At 44.0% G+C, this 22,845-nt stretch overlaps 1 protein-coding gene and 1 long non-coding RNA gene across 9 annotated transcripts in view; one reads left to right on the forward strand and one right to left on the reverse strand.

Annotated features, from left to right (window-relative positions):
• Positions 1-14,403, reverse strand: part of Sirt5 (sirtuin 5) — a 32,333-nt gene extending 17,930 nt beyond the window's left edge. For 6 of the 8 annotated variants that reach the window (XM_020162400.2, XM_074082886.1, XM_074082887.1 and 3 more), the window contains exons 1-4: positions 14,261-14,403; positions 6,962-7,111; positions 3,284-3,417; positions 2,226-2,451 (exon numbers count right to left, since the gene is read on the reverse strand). In XM_020162400.2, the coding sequence (XP_020017989.1) occupies positions 2,226-2,451; positions 3,284-3,417; positions 6,962-7,076 (475 nt within the window). In that variant the 5' untranslated portion in view covers positions 7,077-7,111; positions 14,261-14,403. Of the gene's footprint in view, positions 1-2,225; positions 2,452-3,283; positions 3,418-6,961; positions 7,112-9,757; positions 9,813-14,110; positions 14,131-14,260 lie in introns of those variants that run through there. The other 2 variants (XM_074082884.1, XM_074082885.1) reach the window with 2 other exon arrangements.
• A 193-nt stretch (positions 14,404-14,596) lies between these two features.
• The window catches only part of LOC141425692 (uncharacterized), a 41,973-nt gene continuing 33,724 nt past the window's right edge, over positions 14,597-22,845 (forward strand). Inside the window, exon 1 of the long non-coding RNA XR_012450738.1 lies at positions 14,597-14,952. This is a non-coding gene — a long non-coding RNA (uncharacterized lncRNA). The remainder of the gene's footprint in view (positions 14,953-22,845) is intronic.

Here is a 22,845-nt window from a genome sequence, read left to right on the forward strand (position 1 = left end):
GAAGGAGCGGGAGGGAAGTGGAGAGGAAAAGGAAAGGCAGCTTGGTTGACCTCAGCTCCGCCCCAGGGCTCTGTCGTGTCATGAGCTAACAGACCTATTCTGTCAATTTCAGTGTGGACATTTCCCCTTGTTACATCTCTCGAATTCAGATGTGTCCTACACTTGTTACTGGCCAGGTGACAGGTGTGCCATAGCTGCACAGACTTGAAGGATAACACTGATCTCTGAAAAATGGAACAAGCTGTTAACTCAGTGGCCTGGCTGAACAAATGCAACTCCTGGGAATTTTAGCCAACACACCATTGAAGGGCATTCAAGAAGGAGAACGAGTCCTAGTTGTCTAAAACCCTTCACTGACATGTTTTGGTAAGACCTAGAAAGATTCAACATTGAACTTCCAGAATGGATCTCAGCAGCTTGGGGGAGGATCCTGGAGATAAGAGGGCCTCATCAATCCCCCAACACAGAGACCAATACTCTGAGTCACTGGGAGGTCACTTAGAAGAGCTAGATAGTAAGTTTGCTTATATTTTATGTATGCACAGGAATGGTATAGTCTCCAACAATCTATGTCTAAATATACTTTTAAATGTTTTAGTTGATGCATAATTCTGTATGCTTATGAGGTACAGCACAGGAACTTAATGCATGCATACAGCACGTAATGATCAGATCAGGGCAATCAGCATTTCCATCTCCTTATACATTCACCTTTGTGTTTGTAGCTTACATAAATAAGTTTTATCAAGCTCTCTTTATAAATATACAATAACGAGGGCTGGAGGAGTGGCTCAATTGGTAGAGCGCTTGCCTAGCAAGCCTGAGGCCCTGAGTTCAAACCCCAGTACCACAAAAAAAAAAAAAAAAAAGAGCTATAAGTATAAAATAACAGATCTAAAAGATAATAAAATAGATTAATATGGCTTATAAAGATTTTCTTTTAAGTGTCACATAAGAACATGATGTCTCTCTCTCTTTTTTTCCCTGTTTTTGAGACAGGGTCTTACTATGTTGCCCAGGCTGGGCCCCAACTCCTGGGCTCAAGCAATCCTCTTGCCTCAGCCTCCCAAGTAGCTGGGACTACAGGCACGTGCCAGCACACACAGATCATGATATATCTTAAAACTGATAGCATCTTCAGTTTGATGAAATGAAGGAGTTCCTTTTATTTTTACCTAAATTGGAAGAAAGTTCTTGCCATTTGCAACCAAAACAGACCAATACACACATATGACCTTAGCCAAATCTTTCAATGAACTAAGATAGGCGGTCAAATCTCCATGTTACACATGACAAGCAATAAGGCTGACACCTCAGAGAAATGAGGATTAATAAGGTATCAGACTGTTCCTGAGGCACAAAAGAGAGGGGACCCAAGTAAGCAGTGCCCAGTTTTTCTCATCAGGTGACCCCTAAGCCTGGTCAAAGGCAGGTGCTTGGCTACACATCCACAGAAACATGCCCCAGCTGTGCTGTTTCTTGGCTTCTGTGTGGAAATGGGTTTGCGGTTTTGTGGACTCTAAGTGCAAAAGTCCCAGGGAGAAAATCCTCCTCCACCTATTATACTCTGTGAATAAATGCCTTAGGTTTCCAGGACAACAAAGAGGGAACAGGAATGAGAGGACAGAGGGCAAGGGTAGCTGTCATCCACAATGGAGAAGGGAAGCCACAGGGACCAGGACAAACTCCAAGGATGTTATAGCAAAGGACATTGAGTTGATGCTCCCTCGGGCTCCAGGGTAGAGCATTACCATAGGAGACAGAGAGAAAGTAAATGACCGCCCCCCAGGATGTTGAAGACCTCCCACACAGGATCCAGCTGACCCATGGCCCAGGCCCTGTTTCCTGTTGGCTGACAGGACAGGTGTGTCACAGCACAGCCCCTTCCACTAAAGGCTAAGGAGGGCACAGGGCTGTGCAGACAGGGCCTCACACAAGACACGGTGCAGACCAGACACCGTGCCCCAGGGGCTTGGAGAAACCAAGCTCCAGGTGGGGCTGAGATCCCTTCTCCTGTCTAACACACACCCAGGGGATGCTGGCGCTGGCTGTCAGTCCACACTGGCAGGCAGAATGCAGGAACTGACAAGTGAGTAATGCTAGTGGCATTACTAGCCAAAGGCACCACAGGGCACAGAGCAAGATGCACAGCATCCTGGGGAAAGGACAGGTGTCTTCCATGGTCACAGTGAAAGAACATGCATTCAAAGCCTGGATCCCCTCACCATGGATTTCCAGAAGGTTCTTGGTGCCAGCCTTTCTGTGCAGCTCATCAATGTTCTGGGTGATGACCACGACACGTCGGCCCTGAGTGCGCAGCCGGGCCTCGCACTCGGCGATGGCGAGGTGGGCAGGGTTGGGCTCCTTGCTGTGCAAGACTTCCCGCCGGTAGTGGTAGAACTCCCAAACCCGTGACGGGTTGCGGGCAAAAGCCTGTGGAGTTGCCAGGTCCTGGGTGGCAAAGGAGGTGGAGGTCAGGGAGGGACCCAGTCCTGGGAGACAGCAGTCTTAATATCCCCAGTGACATGGCCAGGGTCCCACTCACTCCTGCAGTAAGTTAGGGACAGGAAGTGAAGCTCTATGTGAAGGTATTTTGGGCTGTTTTTCACAGAGCCCCAAAATACATGAAGTCAATCTCATTTTGACATATACCCAGGAAAAACATGAAATACAAAATGCCTGATGGAGGTTTAATTGTCAAAGTTAAGAAACTCAGTTTTTATAATTACAACTATAACTAGAGCTATGCTTACACACACATAAAAACACACACAACTATACATACCTATATACAACACACAACTGGCACAAGCATTATATATATATGTACATATACATAATCACACACAACATCCACAAATACATACTCAATTATAGTATACATTCAACTATACTATTTACATGCAAACTACACATATGCACACACAACTACATGTACATGCACAGCTACACTACAAATGGTATATATCATATAACAGAATGCATAAAATATCAGGAGAGACAAATGGTGATGAAAGGCCAGTGCAGAAGGGCACAACCCCTCCCAGTGACAGAAATGATCTCCATTGGAGATAGTGGTGTTAACTTGGGTGCATACACCTTTCAAAACTCAGCAAAATATGCATGCAGCATACGTGTGTGTATTCCATTCTGTGTAAGTGCTGCCTCCATTATGCTAATTTCAAGAGGAAGTGTGGCTTCTGTGTCATGGTTAGGTGCCCCACTAACCTCTGTTAGGGCTTCATTCAGAAGAGCCTTTGAATGTTCTGGAAACATTACTAACCTGAGCTTGCCATTTTCTCCAATAACCTCCATCTCCTCTGAAAGTTGGAACCCCACTTTCGGCACTAACGCCAGCCCCCGAAATGATGGCTATGTGCTTAGCATTTGCAAAACACTTCCGAAAATCTGCCATAGCTAAACAGAGAATAAGATCTGTATCAATCCAGTGTAACACTTGAACACTTACATCCCATATCAGTTGTTTATACTTTGAAGCTTGACCTTGTATGAAATCATACTTTAGAATACCATAACAAAAGTTGTTCCTGTACTCTGAAGACACCAACTGGTGTCTGATGGGTGAGTGCAGGTATCTTAAGGAAGCAGGGTCCTGAGCACCACCTGGCTTGGAATCCCAGCTCCACCTCCCACCAACTGAATGAGCTAATGAGATCATTTACTCTTCACTGTGGTAGGTTTCCTTGGCTGTTTGATACATGCACAATGTGCCTTCCTTAGAGCAGAGCTGCTATGCAGATTTTAAGAGGCTGATGAATAGGATCCATCTTCCTTCATAAAAGCCAAAACAATAGGAGGCAGAGATGGGAGGATTCAGTTCAATACAGCCCAGGCAAAAAAAGGTAGTGAGAAACTATGTCATACATGGAGGCAAAAGTAGGAGGATCACCATCTGAAGCCAGCCCTACACACAAAAAAAGTACAAAACCCTATCTGAAAAAAAACTAAAGAAAGAAGAGAGGGGGCCATGGCTCAAATGCTAGGCAAGCTCAAGACCCAGAGTTCAAATCCCAGAACCACTCTTCCCCTCCCAAAAAAAGTCAAAACCAGCTTGTGAGGATCCTAAAGTTCCTCCTAACTTCACCCTCCCTGTGGGGATCATGCTAATTTCAGCTTCTCTCAGCTCAGTGACCAAAGGTCAGGACAAAGGCTCCCTCGTTGTGAACATTCTGCCCCAAACATGTACATATGACTTTCTCTTTCAGCTCAAACAACAGTCAAGCTTCTCCACAAGATTCTACCAGACTCAGACCCAAGAAGGAAGCTGAGTCAGGCACCATGTGGTCCACACCTATAATCCTAGCTAATCTAGGAGGCAGAGGTAGTCTTGGTCAGACAGTGACCTGCCTTCCTGTCCTACACTTCTAGACAGCCCTCCTGCCGGATCTCAGCCAGCAGGGCAGCCGCTGGCTGCTGTAGTCACCAAAGCCTCTGTATCAGACTCAACACCAGCACTTTATGTGGGTCACAGGAGGCATTTCCCCAAAACAAATGTCCTCATTCCAGGACAAGTCACAGAAGCCAGACCTAAAGCTGGTGATGGGGGAGCTGCTGTTGTCCCTCTGAGCAGCAGAGACGGGAAAGAGATGGAGGCCAGGGCATGGCCTGTGGCTGAACCAGTTCTTCACTCCCAGGGACTGTAGCCAGGCAGGCCACTGTGTGCAGTTAAGGCCAGGACTAAAGGATCCAGACCTGGGCATAAGCTTCCAGGAGGACAAGAAAGACTCCTCCTTCGTCCCTTGTTCCTGGAGAAGCACAAGTAGGCCTAGCATTTCCCATGGCAGGCCTAACCCACTGGAACAAAGTGTGTCCCAGACATGACAGTCTCCCAGGAATGGTCAACCTGAGTTGAAGCACTTCAGATTTCAGCAAAAAAAGTGGAACTGAAGTCCTCAGCTGACTGAACAGGCTTCCTGGTCTTCCCCTCTGAGATAACACTTATTAACCTAATAAGTGCTCCCTGTGAGAGGGAATGAATAACAGGTGGAATGGCATCAAGGGAGGGAGACAGCGGCACAGGGGTTCAGACACAGCGAACTTGAGTATTAAAGGGAATTGTAGGGAGCAGATTATGAGAAGCCTATGAGAACTTGACATAAGCACAGCTGTGTCAAATAAACTGCAGGCTGAGTTTGGCAATGGCCCCAGTCACAGAAGAGGCAAAGTCAAAATGCAGCCAGCTACTTTTCCTAAGTTGTTTACATTCAGAGAGAGCAGGTTTCACTTGTTTCAATGCCATGCCCCTCACCAGAGAACTGTTACTCCACCTCCTTGTTTACCACTGTATATAAAAGACTTGCTGAAGGAGTATGGGGGATTTTGGATTGGATTGATTGATTGGTTAAGGGGATTGATTGGTTGGCTGCTTGCAAGAAGTGTAAGCTATGGCCAGGGCAGCCTGCAAGGGGACTGCCGCTGAATGATGTGGCTAGCTGCTGCTGCTGCTGCTGGCTGTTGTTATGTGTCTGTGAGTCTGAGGGCCAAGACTTTTAGAGAGATTAAAGGGAACATGGGACAGAGTGAGACTAAGGAAAGAGACTTTAAAGAATAGAAAAGAAGCAAGGTTCTAAAGAATAGAGAAAAGAAGCAACGAGGCTGTTCTGCCTGGGAAAAGTGAACAGCAGGCAAAGTGGATTCTCAAAGGCAAAGAAGCAGAGAGCACCAACCCATCTCCAGCTATACTCCTGGAGCTCTCTCAGCCACACTCCTAGCAGGGCCAGGCTCAAAGAACTGGTCAGAGACATTGCAATCTCCAGGTGTGACCAACCCAACTATGGTGGCAATTATGCTAAAGCCCTGCTGGCCTCCTGCTCTTTCAAAGACAGACTCATGTGGATGGGGTGGGGAGGCCGCTAAAGCTGTCTAACCAGGAGGGATTTGGAAGAAAGCCATTCTGGGTGAATTAGAGTCCTTTCCTCTCTCCCCTTCTTCCTTCCTCCATCCCCTCCCCCCTCTTCCTTGCTTTTTTTTGGTTCTAGAGCTCAAACCCAGGACCCTGAGCACACTAAAGCTCTCTACCACTGGGTTATCTACCCAGCCCTTGTTTTTTTTAAGACAAGATCTCACTGTGTAGCCCAAGCTGGCATCTAACTCAATATTCTCCTATCTTAGCCTCCCAAGTGCTGGGATCACAGGTGTGCACCACAACACCAGGCTGGATTCATTTTTAATCAGATCTAATCTCCTGGAAGAACAAGGCATGAGAATGTTAATACAAGAAAATGTCCAAGCACTTCTCTAGGAACTACTTGTATGAATCTTGGGCCCAACCCCTACAAACATCCCTAAGGACGTCAAAGTTTACCCCTTACACCATCCCTAGCCTATAGGCATTTTTTTCTATCCCCACAGGGAAACTGTCATCTTCTGACAAATATATTCCTCAGTCAGAGTGACTGCTATTAAGAAACCATGTTAAGCAACTGCTATAAACAAATAAAAAGCTAACCTAGGTGCTGGCAGAGTGGTTTAAGTGGTAGAGCACCTACTTGGCAAGTGAGAGACCCTGAGTTCAAATCCCAGTACCGCAATTTAGAAAAAAAAGTCAAACTAGTTTTGGTTCATGGAAAACAGGATGTGAATGCTAATGTGGCGTGAACTCTTTAAAAAAAAACCAAAACATATTTTTCTGGGTCTAGAGGTGTGGCTCAGTAAAAGAATACTTGTTTAGCACGTGCAAGGTCCTGGGTTTGATTCTCAGCACTTCAGAAAAACAAAACAACAAATCATATGTCAAAGGCTTAAATGCAAACACTCTTGGAGAAGCAACAAAATATCCTAAATAGACATGAATATTGAGAGAAACTCTGAGAGAAAGGACTTGCCTATAAGAGCAGGGTGGCTTTCCCCAAAGCCTTACCAGGCACCTGCTTCCCTGCAGACATTCCCCTGGGACTGTAAGAAAGTTCACTGGAGATGAGATGGCATACTAATGACTTACATGAGCTTGGACGAGCCATTGCTAGGCAAATCTTGCTTTGGGGGGACCCTGAAGTCTTCAGTCCACAACAAAGCTGGGAAATCAGTCTGCTCCGGACAACCTGGAGAGGTTGCATCAGGTTTTCCTTGAAGTATTAATTCTCCGGGTATGCTTTAGAAAAGTCACAAAACAGAAACGATCATAAAATATTCAAATGTGCATACACACGCATGTATCTATGCCTTGTTAGAGCCATTCTTACAGGAACATACACATAAATCACTGCCCCCCGATTTATAATGGGGTAATGTCCTGATAAACTCATACTAAGTTGAAAATACTAATCAAAAATGCATTTAATATACCTTACCTGCTGATCATAGCTTAGCAAAGCCTGCCTTAAATGTGCTCAGACCATCTACATTATTCCATAGCTGGCCAAAATCATCTAATGTAAGTATTTTTTAACAAAGTGTTGACCAGCTCATGTGATTTATTGAACACTGTACTGAAAGTGAAAAAAAAAATAGCACTATGGTAAAGCTGAAAAATTGTAAATGGAATCATCACCAGTCAGGGACTGTGTGTACAGATAGGATTACTACTGATTATTGGTCTCAAGTGCCTACTTGGCTAGACTGACAGGAGCCTAGGAAATTAGGAAGCACACCTCTGGGTGTCTGTGAGGAAGTTCTGGATCAACAGCATCCTGACCTAAGCAATGGTTTTGTTATCAAGAACCCATGGGGCAGGCTGGTGGAGTGGCTCAAGTGATAGAACGCCTGCCTCGCAAAGCCTAGCAAGCTTGAGGCCCTGAGTTCAAGCCCCAGTACCACTAAGAAAAAAGATAAAACAAAAAGAACCCATGGGGCTCCAGGGAAGTCTCCAAAAGGGAGGAGGCCTCTACCTGGCCCTTGGATACCCTGGACTCATGACAATGTCACAAAAAAGAATTTTAAGACACACTGAGGTAGAGACCAAGAAAGCTTATTAGTAAAGCAAAGAAAGAATAGTACACAACCCAGAAATGGGTGCAGGCACATGTGATAAATGAAATGAGTACTCTAACATCACGGGTATTTATGATGAAAAAGTAGGTGAGGGGTTTGGCTTAAAATACATCTTAGGATAAGTGTTTCTCTTTATTCCGAACAACCGGTACATTCTATCATTCTTGCTATTGCACAGTTTTGACATTATCAATTGGGCCCAGAGGTTTCAAGTCAGATTAGGGTACTAAATTTGGGTCATTGTGACACACATGTCCGTTTTCCCTAGTGTCCCTTTAAACAAACGATGGGTTTCTACTCCTTGTATGCCAGGTGTCCTTTCTTAAGTTTTTTTTTTCTTTTTTACAAACACTTCTGTGATCAAAGGAGTGATTTTACTAAATGTCTTTTTCTCAAGATAATTGTTTTTCTTTAAGATATCCTTGCTCAGCTCCCAGAGTCTACTAATTATTTGGGCAAGTGGGCAAGGTCTGCTGTATGTTACTATGTATTGCAGTTTAATGAGGAAGTGTGAAGCTTAAAGCAAAGAAAGCAATGTATGTATGCTTTTAACCAAACTAGTCATTAATGCAGTGTTTGTCTCTGAATCCTCCCTCCTTTCCCATGCCTCATCTTCCCCATCTGTCCTGCCTCAGATTAATCCAATAAAGGATTTAAAATTTGAATAGACAATCAGGAGGTGGTGGAACTGTGGAAGATAGGGCCCGTTTGAGGAAGTGGGTCACTGGGACATGACCTACAAGATGCTAGATCTTGTCCTGGCCCCTTCCTGTTATGGCTGGCTCTGCTTCCTGTCTGCCATGAGGGGAAAAGCCTCCTCCTCCACTTGCTCCTGCCACCATGATGCTCTTTCTCCCCACTGGCCCATACACAGAGTCAAATGACATGGACTGAACCCTCTGGAACTATGAGCAAAATAAAAGACACCCCCATAAGTTGTATGTGCCAAGTATTTGGTCACAGAGTCACAAAAGTAACTAATACAAATACTCTTAAGAGATCGTCATGATATTTGCTTGTAAACTGGCTGTTTTCAGTTTGTGCTGTTCTCAAGTGTTCCTCAGATGTGTGCAGTGGTTCTCAGAGTAGGGTGTCAGACAGGCAGCATCTGAGATCTCGTGAGAAGAGCAAAGCCTCAGGCTCCACCCCAGACCAGAGTCAGGTATTCATAACCAAGCCTGGGAACTAGCTCCAGGTGATTCCTGTGAACCCTAGATTCTGCCTTATAAGCTTGGGAAGGGGTGAATGTGAGACTCCACATGGAAAACTGCTGCTTTTGAAAAGGTATAAAAACCTTTTTAAAACCTCTCTTATCTTTTGGTCAAAGTAGAGTTCCTATGACAATGTGATTTGTAACTGAGAACTGAGCTATACAGGGAAGATGTGTACCATGACAACAAATAGGATTTAGATGACATCATGTCAAAGAAACTTGTGTCTTGAAGCACACTTGGTAAATATCCACACTTGAGGAATTCAGGACATACACAGAGAAAGACAATGGAACAACCCAAAAGGACTTATCTACAAATATTAGATTATTGTGGCTAATAACAATAGATTATTTTGTTAATAACAAAGACTAAGAAACAATCTAAATGTCTACCTGTAGGAGATGAGTTCAGTAAAAAAGGGCACATTCACAATATTCAATATGGCTTCTATAAAGAAAGAATGTGTAAATCTATTTCTATGACATTCTGGAAATAACAAAATTGTGGGGACAGAAAATACCTTTGTAGCTATGGGGGTGGGAAGAAAATATAAAAGGACATGACGGGGTGGGGTGACAGAAGGGTCCTATTACCATGGTTGTGGTAGCACTTGTGTGGCTCTTCTATCAAGATATACAGAACTCCACACTAAAAAAAAAAAAAAAAAAAAAAAAAAAAAGGAGTTAATTTTACTGTACATAAAGTATACTTAAAACTAACATGTGTAAGGCTGGCAGAAAGGCTCCAGTGGTAGAGCACCTGACTGGTAAGTAAGTGCAAGGCCCTAAGTTCAATACCTAATACTGTCCCCCACACATACAAAAAAGGGTACAGAATTTCAGTTTTAAAGATGCAAAGAGTTCTGGAGATTGTCTGCACCAAACAGCACTTTAAAAATGGCTAGGAGGGTAAATATTATGTCACATGTATTTTTATTATCTAAAAAAATCTTAATGAGAAGGTTGTTTTTCATCTGCTAGAGATCTCCAGAACATGATGTTGAAGGAAAAAGAAGTGTTTAAAAGACACAGGGAAAGGGATATAAGAATATAATTTAATACCTGTACTTGTGTTAAAAAGAATTCACAAGGCTGCAGGCATGGCTCGAGCAGTAGTACACCTGCCTAGCACTAGCAAGTGAAGCCCTGAGTTCAAACCCCAGTACCCAGTACACACTTGGGGGGAGACAGGGAGCGGAGGACTTGCCAGTGGTAATGTCATATGAAATCTTTTGTCCAGGGTTGGAGGTACAGCACAGTGGTTGAATACTTGCCCAGCACACGCAAGGATTTAATAAGAACTTGTTTCAGTAAGAACGTTAGACTTATTACAGGACTTGGGCTCCTGTGCAGTCCTGTTGGGGAGGGGCTCATGGAAGTGGGGCTTTGTTCCCAGTTGGCTGCTGTGGAAATAAGCTACTTTGCCTGCATGTTATACTGAATCTTATCCAGAAAGCAGGAGGAAGGGAAGCTGATGCTGCATCCAGAGACAGCAGTCCCTCATCTTAGTCAGGATAGGAGAGTATTTGGTGCTTTTTGTGAAGTGCACTTCACCTGTCACCTGACATGATGGAACGAAAAGGGCAAAGCTTCACTTGTGTGCTACTTTCCCCAAAGATATTACTGAAGTCTAACAACTAGAAAATGGCAGACAAACCCAAATTGAGTGGCACTGTGCTACACAACTGGCCAGTAGTCTTCAAAAAAACATCAGGGTTCTGATAGGCCCAGGTGGGAAATCAAGGAGACATGATAGCTAATCAAAATGTGGTTAGTGGGACAACAGGAAAAACTGGAATTATGTCTGTAAATTGGCTGATACTGGTGTATATGTAAATGTCTGTGTATAGTAAATGCCCTGGTGTAGGTGATATAGTCCAGTTAGGTAAGATGCATGTAACATTAAGGCAAACTGGGTAAACAGTACATGGGAATTCTGTGTACTATTTTTGCAACATTTCTATAGACCTAAAATTATTTCAAAATAAAGTTTCTTTTTAAAAAAAGAAAGGAGGCGAAGAGTGGTGGTGCACACCTGTAATCCCAATCAATCTGGAGGCAGAAGCAGGAGGAGGCTAAAGAATAAGACCCTATTTCAAGAAAAAAAAAAAAAAGAAAGAAAAAGCTGGGCACCAATGGCTCACCTCTATTCCTAGCTACTCAGGAGGTAGAGTTCAGGAGGACAGAGGTTTGAGACCAACCTGAGCAAATAGTTCCTGACACTCCATCTCAACCAATAAAGACTGGTCACAGTGGCACATACTGGTCATTGCAGCTATCAAGGAAGTGGAAATAGAGGGCTTAAGGTCCAGGCTGGCCCCAGCATAATCATAAGACCCCATTCAAAAAATTAAAGCAAAAAGGGCTGAAGACATGGCTCAAGTGATAGGGTACCTGCCTACTAAGAACAAGGCTCTGAGTTCAAACTCCAGTACCACCAAAAAGAAATTAGCCAGACACCAGTGGCTCACACCTGTGATCCTAGCAACCTGAGGGGCAGAGATCAGGAAGACTGAGATTACAGACCAATCTGTGTAAATAGTTCCAGAGACCCTATCTTGAAAAGGGGCTGATGGAGTGACTCAAGTAGTAGAGGCTAACAAGTGTGAGACACTGAGTTCAAACTCCCATACCACAAAAAAAAAAAAAGGGTGAAGACACAAATAAATGGACAGATATCCCACCTTCATGGATTGGAAAAATTATTATTAAAATGTTCATAAAGCCATCTATAGATTCAATGAAACCCCTATCAAAATTCCAATGTCATTTTTTTGTGTGTTTTGGAGGGTTTTCGTTGTTGTTATTATTTTGACACTTGGTCTTGTTATGTAGCACAGGCTGGCCTTGATATATCAATCTTCTGCCTCTGCCCGTAAGTGGGGACTGTAGACATGCACCACCATGCCTGGCTCCCATATCATTTTTGTGGAAACAGAACAGGCATTCCTAAAATTAATATGGAAATCCAAAAGACTCCAAATTACCCAAGTAATCTTGAGCAAAAAGAGCAAGGTCAGAGGAATCACACTCTTGATTTCAAAATAAAGCTACTGTAATAAAAAAGAAGACATGGTCCTAGCATAAAAGAAGGCACATCAACCAATGGAACAGGGTAAAAATCCCAGAAATAAATCCACCCATTTACAGTTAATTAATTTTCAACAAAGATGCCAACAACACACAACACGGAAAGGAAAATCTAAAAAAATAGTGCTGAGGAAACTAAATAGCCACACGCAGAATTCTGATACAATTGTCTCACACCATACACAAGAATCAATCTGAAATGTATTATGCATGACTTAAACTAAGAACCGACACTAAAACTATGAGATGAAAAGCTACAATGACGCTGGTCTGGACAATGACTTTCTTATATAGATTCCCCAAAATACAGGCAATAAAGGCAAAAAAGAGACAAACAAATTGCATCAAACTAAACAGCCTCTGAACAGCAAAAGAAACAATAATGCAGACTTGGAGAAAATATGTGCAAACCATTTATCTGATAAGGCTAACCTCTAAAATATTAAGGGACTCAAAAGCAAAGAAACATCCCAATTTTAAAATGGGCAGATCACCTGAACAGATGTTTCTCAAAAGAAGCTATTGGGGAAAGCAAATTAAACCACAGTGAACTATCACCTCGCACCTGTTAGAATGGTTATTTTCAAAAAGACAAGTGTTGGGCTGGGATGTAGCTCGGTGGTACAGCGCTTGCCTAGCATGCGTGAGGCCCTGGGTTCGATCCCAGCACCAAAAAAGAAAAAAGACAAAAAAAAAAAAAAAAAAAAGACAAGTGTTATTAAGGATATGGAGAGAAAAGAACCCTGGCACACTGAGGAAGAATGGTAATTAGTGTACCCATTTGGGGATTCCTCAAAAACACTAAAAATAGAATTAACATGTAACCCGACAATCCCCTCCTGGACATATAGCTAAAGGAACTGAAATCAGTATGGGGAAGAGGTATCTGTGCTTGCACATTAATTTTAGCATTATTCACAATTGCCAAGATAGAAAAGCAACCTAGGCGTTTATCAACAGGACTAAAGAAAATGTAGTAAATGTATGTAACGGATATTACAGAGCCTTAAAAAGAAGGGAGAGCCATCATTTGGGACAACATAACAAGTGAAATAGGCTGGGCACAGAAAGACAAAGAACACATTGTCTCACTTGCATGTAGGTTATAAAAAAGTCAAGCTCATAGGAGCAGAGATTAGAACCGTAGTTACCAGAGGCTGGAGGTAGAGGCGGAATGGGGAAAGGGAGTTGTATGTCAACAGATACAGAGTTCCAGCTAGGAGGAATGTTTCAGTGACTTGTTATTGTGCAGCACGGTCATCATACTGGATAATGTACTATATATTTCAAAATTGCTAAGAGTAAGCTTTAAATATTCTCATTGCAAAAAAATAAACAGGTGAAGCACTGGATATGCTAATTACCTTGATTGAATCTTTCTACAATCTGTGCATATATCAAAGCATCACTGTGAACCCTGTAAATACAGTATCAGTGAAGGAAAACTACACGTTTTTTTGGTTTTTTGTTTGTACAAAAAGCTTTCCTAGGCATTCAGTGAACACTACGGACACCTATGAGCTACATAAATGTAATCAGTACGCAAGTCCCAGGTGTTCACACCGGCTGCCTGCAGGCTCCTCCTCCTCCACCACCTGCTCCTGTCCAGGTCACAGTGACCTCCACTTGGCTAACCCTCGCGCTTATCACTGCTTGGGAAACGCACGCTGGGGGCCCTACCGTCCCCGGCTGTGCCTGGACTCTCTGCCCTGACACTGCGGTTCTCCTCCCTGGTCCGTTTCACCTCCGCAGGCCGGGACTCGGGGACCGTCCCCAACCTACTCCTCACAAAGCCCACCGCACTTCCTTCCCGCTGCTCCTCCAGCCGAGGACTTGACCTGGCCCCAATGCTCTCACCCTACAGCCCTCGGATCGGCAGGTCCTGACCGTCCAACGGTGCCTGGAACGCGGCCCTCCTGCCCCTCCCGCCGCCCCACCGCAGCCCGGGCGGCTGCAGAGGCCAAGGTGCTCGGCGTCCCCCGGGTCCCGGCGGCCGCCCAGGCCCACCTGCTCCGCGGGTTCCTTCGATCCCGTGTCCGGTCCCCTTCCTCTATCTCCAGCCCGGGACCCGGAGCCCCCCGCCCCCACCCTCTGCCGCGCCTCGTTCCCCGCCGTCCCGTCAGGTCTCCCGGCGTCCCCTTCGCCCCTAGCTCTCCTTCCCTCTGCCCTCCGCCTCCGCGTGGTAGCGCCGGGCAGCGGCCGGACTGCGCGTGCGCATCGCGGGGGGGGGGGGGAGTTCGGCCGCCCTTGGCGGGCGGGAGCGGAAAGCGGAACCTGGGGTGAGCGCCGCTCCGTGGAGCCGGTGCCACCTGGGGATTCCCCCCCAGCCCCGGAGGCCGCGCAGCCCGGAGCCTGCGGGCGGAGACCTCGGGCGGAGCGGCTCGGAGCCCGGGTCCTCCCGCCGCGGCTACAACGCCCTCTGCCGGAGACCCGGAGCTCTGCGGCTCGAGCCGGACGACCCATTCCGCGGTGCCGTCCCGTCCCGTGCGCTGCGACCCAGCGATCTTTTGGGAAGCAGCGGCCGGGGAGGGAGGCCGCGAGGACTTGCTTTGTCACTGTGGGCTACCAAGGTTCACCTGCTGTCCAGCTAGGTCGTGAATTACCTACCACCTGCCTTGCTCCCTCCCTGGATCGCTCAACTTGAGGTCAGAGCATTGCAAAGGCCTGGGGTCTGTTCCCTGACGCTATTTGCAGTGAGGGTGAGTTGGTTTCCAGGCTAGCACACCTGAACCTCTCTTACTTTGTGATGAAGCGCGCTGCTGGGGCTGAGATCCGAGCTATGGGACCTCCTTTTGTCTGACGCAGAATGGAATTGGTAATGGACATGCCAATGGCCAGAGAGGGACATGACCTCAGAACTGAGGCAAAATATTCCACATTAAGTTTTTGTCCTCCCCCCACCCCCCACTAACTCAGTTAGCTGGAAATATGGCCCACTTTTGTACCAGCACCTCAAGGGCTCATGGAGAAAGAAAATTGACTTCATATCTGTCTGTTATTTCTCTTCTGACATGTATGTGGTGTTGTGGCCCAGACACTTCTGAGAATGTCACTTGTACTGACAGATTTTAATCTTCCTGCCACCTGATGAAATAGTGTGCATTCCACGTTCAGGTGGGGAATCTGAGGCCCAGGAAAGTTAACTATCCTAGGCACAAAGCTGTTGACTAGGAGAGTTGAGATTTGGGTGTAAGTGTTTTGGCTCTAGAGAAGGGTCCAAGCCACCTACATATGGCACCTTGCAAAGTGTTGAGTCCCCTTGCTCTGCATGCTTATGATACCAACCACCAAGTGTTAATCCTTTAACACTATCACTGGGATTTTGGGGAAGCAGAGTCCCTTATTGTAACCTTCCATGGTCCACAGCCACCACCCATGGCTTGGTTCTGCCACTTCCGGGGCATTGTATTCCATCCAAGTTCAGGGTCCACCATCCACTGCACCAGCCCTCCACTCCAACTCTTCTCCCAGGCTTGGAAGGGCCAACACTCTCCAGCCAGTGTCAGGTCATTCCCTCTTCTCCAAGCATCAGCATCATGTTTTGCATCCTTCAATCCACTCCATGTAATTTCTTTCTTTTTTTTTGGCAGTACTAGGATTTGAACTCAGGGGTTCATGCTTACAAAGCAGGAGCTCAATGCTTGAGCAACACCTCCAGTCCCTCCTCTTAATTTCTTGATGGTCTTGCCCTTTTCCTCTTCAACCTCCCTCCCCAGCACCTTCCCTCCCCACTCCAATTTCAGCACCATGTCACTTCCTGAGAGAGGCCTTCCACCCTGTCTCCCTCCAACTGAGCAAGATCCCTTGTCTCTACACAGGCTCCCATAGCACCTGGGCAGTCATCCCCATGGAGGTCATGAGTGGTGGCTCCCACCTGTAATCCCAGATACTTGGGAAGTAGAGATCAGGAGGATCAAGGTTCCAGGCCACTATGGGCAAAAAGTTAGCAATACCCCATCTCAACCAACAAGTCAAACATGATCGCATATGTCAATAATTCCAGCTACACAGGGGGCATAGGTAGGATTGCTGTCCAGGCCAGCACCTGGCAAAAAATCGAAATGCTAACAAAAAAATATATATTATTTAAAGGGCTGGAGTGGTAGTGTGCCCACCTAGTAAACATGAAGCCCTGACTTCAAAACCTCAGTACCACCAAAAAAATTTAAATTAAAACTTTTTTAAAAAGTCATCTCCTTGAGATTTGAAATACATTTCTATTTATTTGATTATTTTCTTCCTCACCTCCCCCTAACCTAGGTTGTTAAGTTCACTGCAGGTAGTTGTAATTTGTATCTTTACATGTACTTATTTGCTGTCCAATTCTGTTTGAGGGAGCATCGGTTCAAATATTTCCCCTGTCTTCTATGGATTGTTTGTTCCATTTTCTTCTTATTGAATTCTGAGGATCAATTATCACATATATATTTGAAAATAGTTTCTTTCTGTGTGACTTGTCTGTTCACTTTCTTATGAGTGTCTTTCAAAAAGCAGATACTTAAAAGTTTATGAATCTCCTGATTATCTCCCACATACTCCAATACAGTTTTTAGACAAAAACACGCTCCTAGCATTTTCCACTCCAACATGATCCATCACACAAACTTCACTTTCTACCTTGTTGTCAAAAAGAGACCAAAGGCAATGAAGAGACTCCAGACTTTTGACATAGAGACAGCTTTTGAATTACATCAGATTGTTATAATAGGCCCAGAGGGAACTGAGTAGGAGGCAATTTCACAGGTGTGCACTTGGCTTTGATGTACTTGTCCTTTGTAAAACCTTGTGGTGGGGGAAGGACGTCCTCCAAGGCTTAAATTTCACAGAACACCAAAACAGCACCTCTGCGATTTATTTCCACAATGACAATTGACTATCATGCTTGACTTAGGCCACCCATGTATTATTGTAGTAGAGATTTTTACAGCACTTTAGAGGTCTTGAGTGCTTTTAAGTCATTAATAAGTTATTCTTCCCTGAATCTTCAGGTTAATGTAAACATCTTCCATTTTAAGTGCCAATACCTGGACATAGAGGTTAAGTGACTGGCCCAAGGTTATGGAATGAGACACTGTCAAACGTGGGATTGCATGATTCAACAGAAAGAGAACGTTCCAAACTTGGGCATTGTGGTACACACCTGTCATCCCAGCTATGTGGAAGGCATAAGTAGGAGGACCATGGTGCAGCCCGGCACAGGCATAAATGAGAGACCCTGTCCCAAAAATAACTAAAGCAAAAAGAGCTGGGGGCATGGCTCAAGTGGTAGAGCATCTGCCTAGCAAGCAGGAGGCCCTGAGTTCAAACACCAGTACTGCCAAAGAAGAAAGAAAGAAAAGAAAAATTCCAGCACTGTATTATTCACTGAAAGGAGGCTGAACTTAATCTGGCCATTTTAAAAGTTAAACACATAAGAAAGATTAATTGCATGCTGAGCTGATTCTTTTTAAAGCTTGACTTAGGGGAGTCTTGCCCAGGGGAAGGTCAATAACCTCACCATCCTAAGACATCTAAATCAATTGAGCACCTTAGCCACACACTAGAACTATCACTGAGCTATTTCTCCTTGTGTTTTAACTGATATTCACACTTAGATTCTACAAATGACCTTCTCAGGATTCATGGAAGGTGTTTTAGGTTCAGGGTAACTAAATTTGATATTTAAGAAAAAATTTACCTGAATGTAAGAGTTATTTCTTAAATGCCATGGATAGTTCATATTCTATTATTCTTTTTCTTTTTTTCAAAAATAGGACTTTTTTGTTTGTTACTATTAAAATCTGAGCTTTAAATGGATTCTTGGACAGGTGGCCATATCCATCAGCTCGTTACACTTTAGCACCTATCTCGTCACCTGTAGCTTTTCCAGAACTACTTCCTTCACTGTGAAACCCCATGAGTTTCCCAATTCCAATGGGGTTTCTTCAGCATTTTTACACCATGAGGAGAATAAGTAGGTAGGCCTTTTCTACGGCTTTTCCAATGCTGTCTGAAATCAGTTTACTGACCACTTCTTTCAGGTCATTATCTGCACCCCTTGGGTCAAGGTCATGATTTCTGTCATCTTCTGGATTTGGGGGACCTGCTGGTGCTGAGCATAGGTTGTCGCAGGTAGCTGATAGTTGCATTTTCTAGGAAAACCAACACAATAATAGACAAAGCAAATAACCATCGGTAGTCTTGCAATCAACACCAGCTTCAGTCATGGTCTGCCATTTTTTTACTGTAGAACACACGTTACAGGTAACATCCATACCATGGAACTTAGGCAGTTTTTGTCCTGAACAACCTCGGAAATTAATTTGGATGGTCTAAATGCAGCTTCATCATTCTGCAGAGCAGCAAGTCTCTTGAGGCCATCAGATGTACTTTTGGTTCCTTGAGTCCTTCTTGTTAGGAATTTTTGGTGCTATGGGTTAGCAAAAGAATTTACCAAGAAAAGTAAGTAGGAGAAGGAAGAAGTTTATTAGGACACAAAGAAGCAGTGGGCAGCTGAGCACAGAGGGTGCTGCTGCTGCTCTGATATGGAAATGAGGCAGGTTTATTTATATAGAGCAATATGAAGGTGCATATGCTTAAGGAGGAATACTGCACTGGGGGTTCTGAGACCTTAAGATTTTCTTGGGTCTACAGAGATGGGAGTGGTCAGTCCTAAAAAATTGGGTTGTGTATCATTAACTCTCAGAGACTGGGCTATGTGTCATCAACTCCTCCCACATGTTGGGTGAAGGGAGTTCTTGGCTTTGGATGGTCAAGCTGAGACTGTGATTTTCTGTGGGCTCCAGAGGCTGCAGGTCAGCAAGACCCTGCTGTTCTGTTAATGCCAGAAATCAGCATGGGATTCCTTATCCACATCCAAGCCATGGTTCTCGGCCACCAGGTTTCCTCCTTGCTGCTTAGTCCTCATCACTTGTGACAAGTTTTTTACCCATATTTCTTACATTGAACAGAGCTGGATCTTTCTCAAAAAGTGGATCAGTCACTTTCTTGTCTTCCTTTTGTGAGGTGCTTGGTTCTTCCCAACCACCCTGGCACTGCTCAGAGAAGGATATAAGCTACTATTGCAAGAACTTAGGGGCATGGGATGGGGACTCTTTTTCTTAATAGTAAGGCAGTTTAAAATATATTTAGCAAAAATACATATGTTTCATAGGACTCTCAAGTAAGAATGGTTTAAAGCACCGAAGTGTCTTTGCCATGTAAATCAGTAGCTGCCACTTCTGGGCACAGTGCTTGTCATAGTAGGAACAGACTTGCCTTCCAGTTTTTCTCCTATGCTCCTCAGAGAGGCTGAAGGGAGGCTCCAGATGGGAATTCAAACTCAGTTTCCCTTACATTCCAGAGAATTCTATAATTAAGCAATTGTGATTTAATGAGAGAATCCAAGAAAGGGGATCATTCCTCCATCTCAGGAGAAAAAGCTTCACCTAAGTTGTTTCTTTGTTCCCTCTTGCATTTTATTCTTCCACCATCAACTCATTTTCTGAGCATATTGCTGTCAGCTGTTTTATTTCTGAGGCAGCTGGGGAATGAATACTGTGTCCATGGATTGTGCATCCACAGATTCAGCTACCTGCAGATCAAAAATACTCAGGAAAAAAATTTATGTCTGTGCTGAACATGTAGACTTTTTCTTGTCATTGTTCCTTAAATAACAGAGTATAATAACTGTTTACATAACTTTACATTGTATTAGGCATTTTAAGTAATGTAGGGGTGATTTGAAGTATAGGAGAAGATGTATATAATTTATATGCAAATACTATGTCATTCTACATAAGGGAGTTGAGCACCCGTGAATTCGGGTATCCATGGTATGTTATGGAACAAATCCACTGTGGATACCAAGAAACAAATGGATTTGGTGGTTTGACCTGGAGCAGTAGGAATGAGGCCTCTTAAGGGTAGAGTAACAGAATCCATTAGGTGAACTTCTAAAATATCATTTTCCAAATCTACCATCAAGTTCTATTGCTGTTGGCTCAAAAAGGAAATGAATGACTTTTGGGATCTGCCTCATTTTAGGGGTTAGGTCACAATGATCAGCACAGGTAAGTGAAGGAAAGGACACTGAGCTGGAACCTGGGCTGAGCACAGGAAGCCAAGTTCATGGGCATCTTTCCTGGGTGGTTAAACTGTGATAGGATAGATTGGTTTCAAACTTTTTTTTTTTTTTTGGCAGCACTAGGGTTTGAACTCAGGGCCTCATGATTGCTAGTCAGGCATTCTTACCACTTGAGTCACTCCACCAGCCCTTTCTTTGTGATGAGCTTTTTCAATACCTTTTTCAAGGTCTCGTGAGCTATTTTCCCAGGCTGGCCTCGAACTAAGATCCTCCTGATCTCTGCCTCCTGAATAGCTAGAATTATAGGCGTGAGCCACCGGCACCTGGCTGTTTTCAAACATTTTAAAGAAAAATTTGTCTTTCAAATGAAACTTTTACATATACTCATATGCAGGATGTTCCACACTTAAAGATGTGTGTAAAAGAGAGGACTAGAAAACAGAACATTAGTAGTGTAAGAGGAAGGTTCTTTCCAGCACTACACTTAGCCCTCGATGAACATTTAATCAGGCCATTTATCTGCTTTCTCCCTGACAAAATATCAAATGATGTAGGGAGGAAAGTAGAGATTCTGTTCCTCTTTAGCCAAACAAGCAAAACAAGACAATTTTTAAATTTAGATCTTGTATCTATTTTTAGGATAATCTTAGCAATAATAGCTAAAAATCATAGGTTTAATATGTGCCATACACTGTGCCAGCTAAGGGTTTCTTTTGTTTTGTTTTTTACCAATTTCTAAGACAAGAGGCAGAAACCTCTTTTACACTGGCTAATGGAAAAGAGAATTTGTCATATGTAGTTGAAAAGTTCAGGAGTATAAAAAAAATCTCAGAATAGTAAGGTGCAGGCTGAAGCTCCTTTACCCTCTTTTGGCTTTATTTGTGGACCAACTCTTCCTAGGTGGTGGTAAAAATTGCTACCAGTAGTTCTAGATTTACATTCTCTTATAGGGCAGAGATGTCTCTTTCCCCTTGGGGCTAGCAAATAGGGACTGAATTTCATTGGCTGTGCTGAGGTCATGTGACCAATCTAAACCGAATACTGGGATAGACAGGCTGGAATGATTGACCAAACCTGGGTCACCTGTCCTTCTGTGAGGGTGGAAAGCTGGGTTCAGTTCAATCTTTGTCACATGTACTAAATAAGAATAGAGGAGGGTGATTCCCAGACAGTCAATTAAGGTGCTGTGAGAGGTCAAGGGGAAAATAGATTTTGGTTAGGCAAAGAAAAGATGTCACTATATGAGGAAACTAAGGCTTGGAATGGTAGAATAACTTGATTAAGGCCACACAGGTAGTGGTTCTCTAGTCTTCAGACAAGTGAGTTGAGGATTAAGAGTCTCAGCTTTGGAATTGTATAAGTTTGAGTTTAAATTTTGTCCCCAGTACTTATTGGCTATGTGATCTTGGAGAAGTTAATTTCTCTAAGCCTTAGTTTCTTTATCATAAAATGGAATAGCAGTACTTGCTGGGGGTTGGGGTGAAGCTCAGTGGTAGAACACTTGTTAGCATATTCAAGGCCCTGGGTTCAACCCCAGCATTGCAGAAAAAGGAAAGGCAAGCCTGTTTCACAGAGTTAAATAAAATAATATATGCAAAGCAGTTCTGGTGCTGGTGCTCGGCTCATAAAAAGCTGGTGTTGAACAGCGACCGTGAAGATCAGCACTGAGCCCAATCTCGCTTGTTGACTTCGAGGGACCCTTGCCTTTCACAATAGTTGGATAACGCATGTTTTCTTCCGTAACTGTAAGTTTGGTGGTCAGCAAGAGGGCTGGGGGCGGCCTCTCCTCTGGCTTGACCATTGCATAACATGTCAGGAACTCCACACGGGTGCACTAATCAGTGACAGAAATAGTCTGGGGGAAATAGTGATCTGTGTTCTTGAGATTTGCAGAAGGCAGTTACATCGTGCGACTAGCAATTAGGATCAGAGGTGCATCATTTGACAAAAACTCTACCTGTGAGGAGGTGCCAGCCAGCCTACAAGCACCCAGTTCCTGTATCAACCACCCCTAAATCAGCTTCCTGGCAAGACAGCCCTTTGGGGCAAGAATCCCTGCCATCTTTTGATCAGCTCTGATAAAATTCTTTGTCTCCAGTGAATTGGTGTCATCATACAGTGAGTCGTCTTTCCCCGGGGGTGGTAGCAGTATGATGTTACTACTAGTAACATGGTAATAGTGATAAAGTTCCTACTAGCACTTCAAATACCCTAACTTCGAAATAGTTGAGTGACTATATTTTGACAATAATTATTACTAGGTAATTGGAATGCATGACTGATGTTATAATAAAAATAAACCTTAGAAATGTGATTAATTCTGATCACATGCATTCTACTCTTTTCTTGTGGTCACCTCTGTGGTGGAAACACCACCTACCTTTTGCCCTATTCTATTGTAACCCTTTAAAAAAAAAAAAACCTATTCTGCAGTAAGTAGTCTTCACCTCCTGGGGAAGCTCTGATTTCTTTTTGGCTTAGGGTGTTGGTAATGACTTTCAGCGGTGAGTTTTGTAGCACAGCATCA

Source organism: Castor canadensis, chromosome 8 (assembly GCF_047511655.1).
Source record: "Castor canadensis chromosome 8, mCasCan1.hap1v2, whole genome shotgun sequence".
NCBI classification, from domain to species: domain Eukaryota; kingdom Metazoa; phylum Chordata; class Mammalia; order Rodentia; family Castoridae; genus Castor; species Castor canadensis.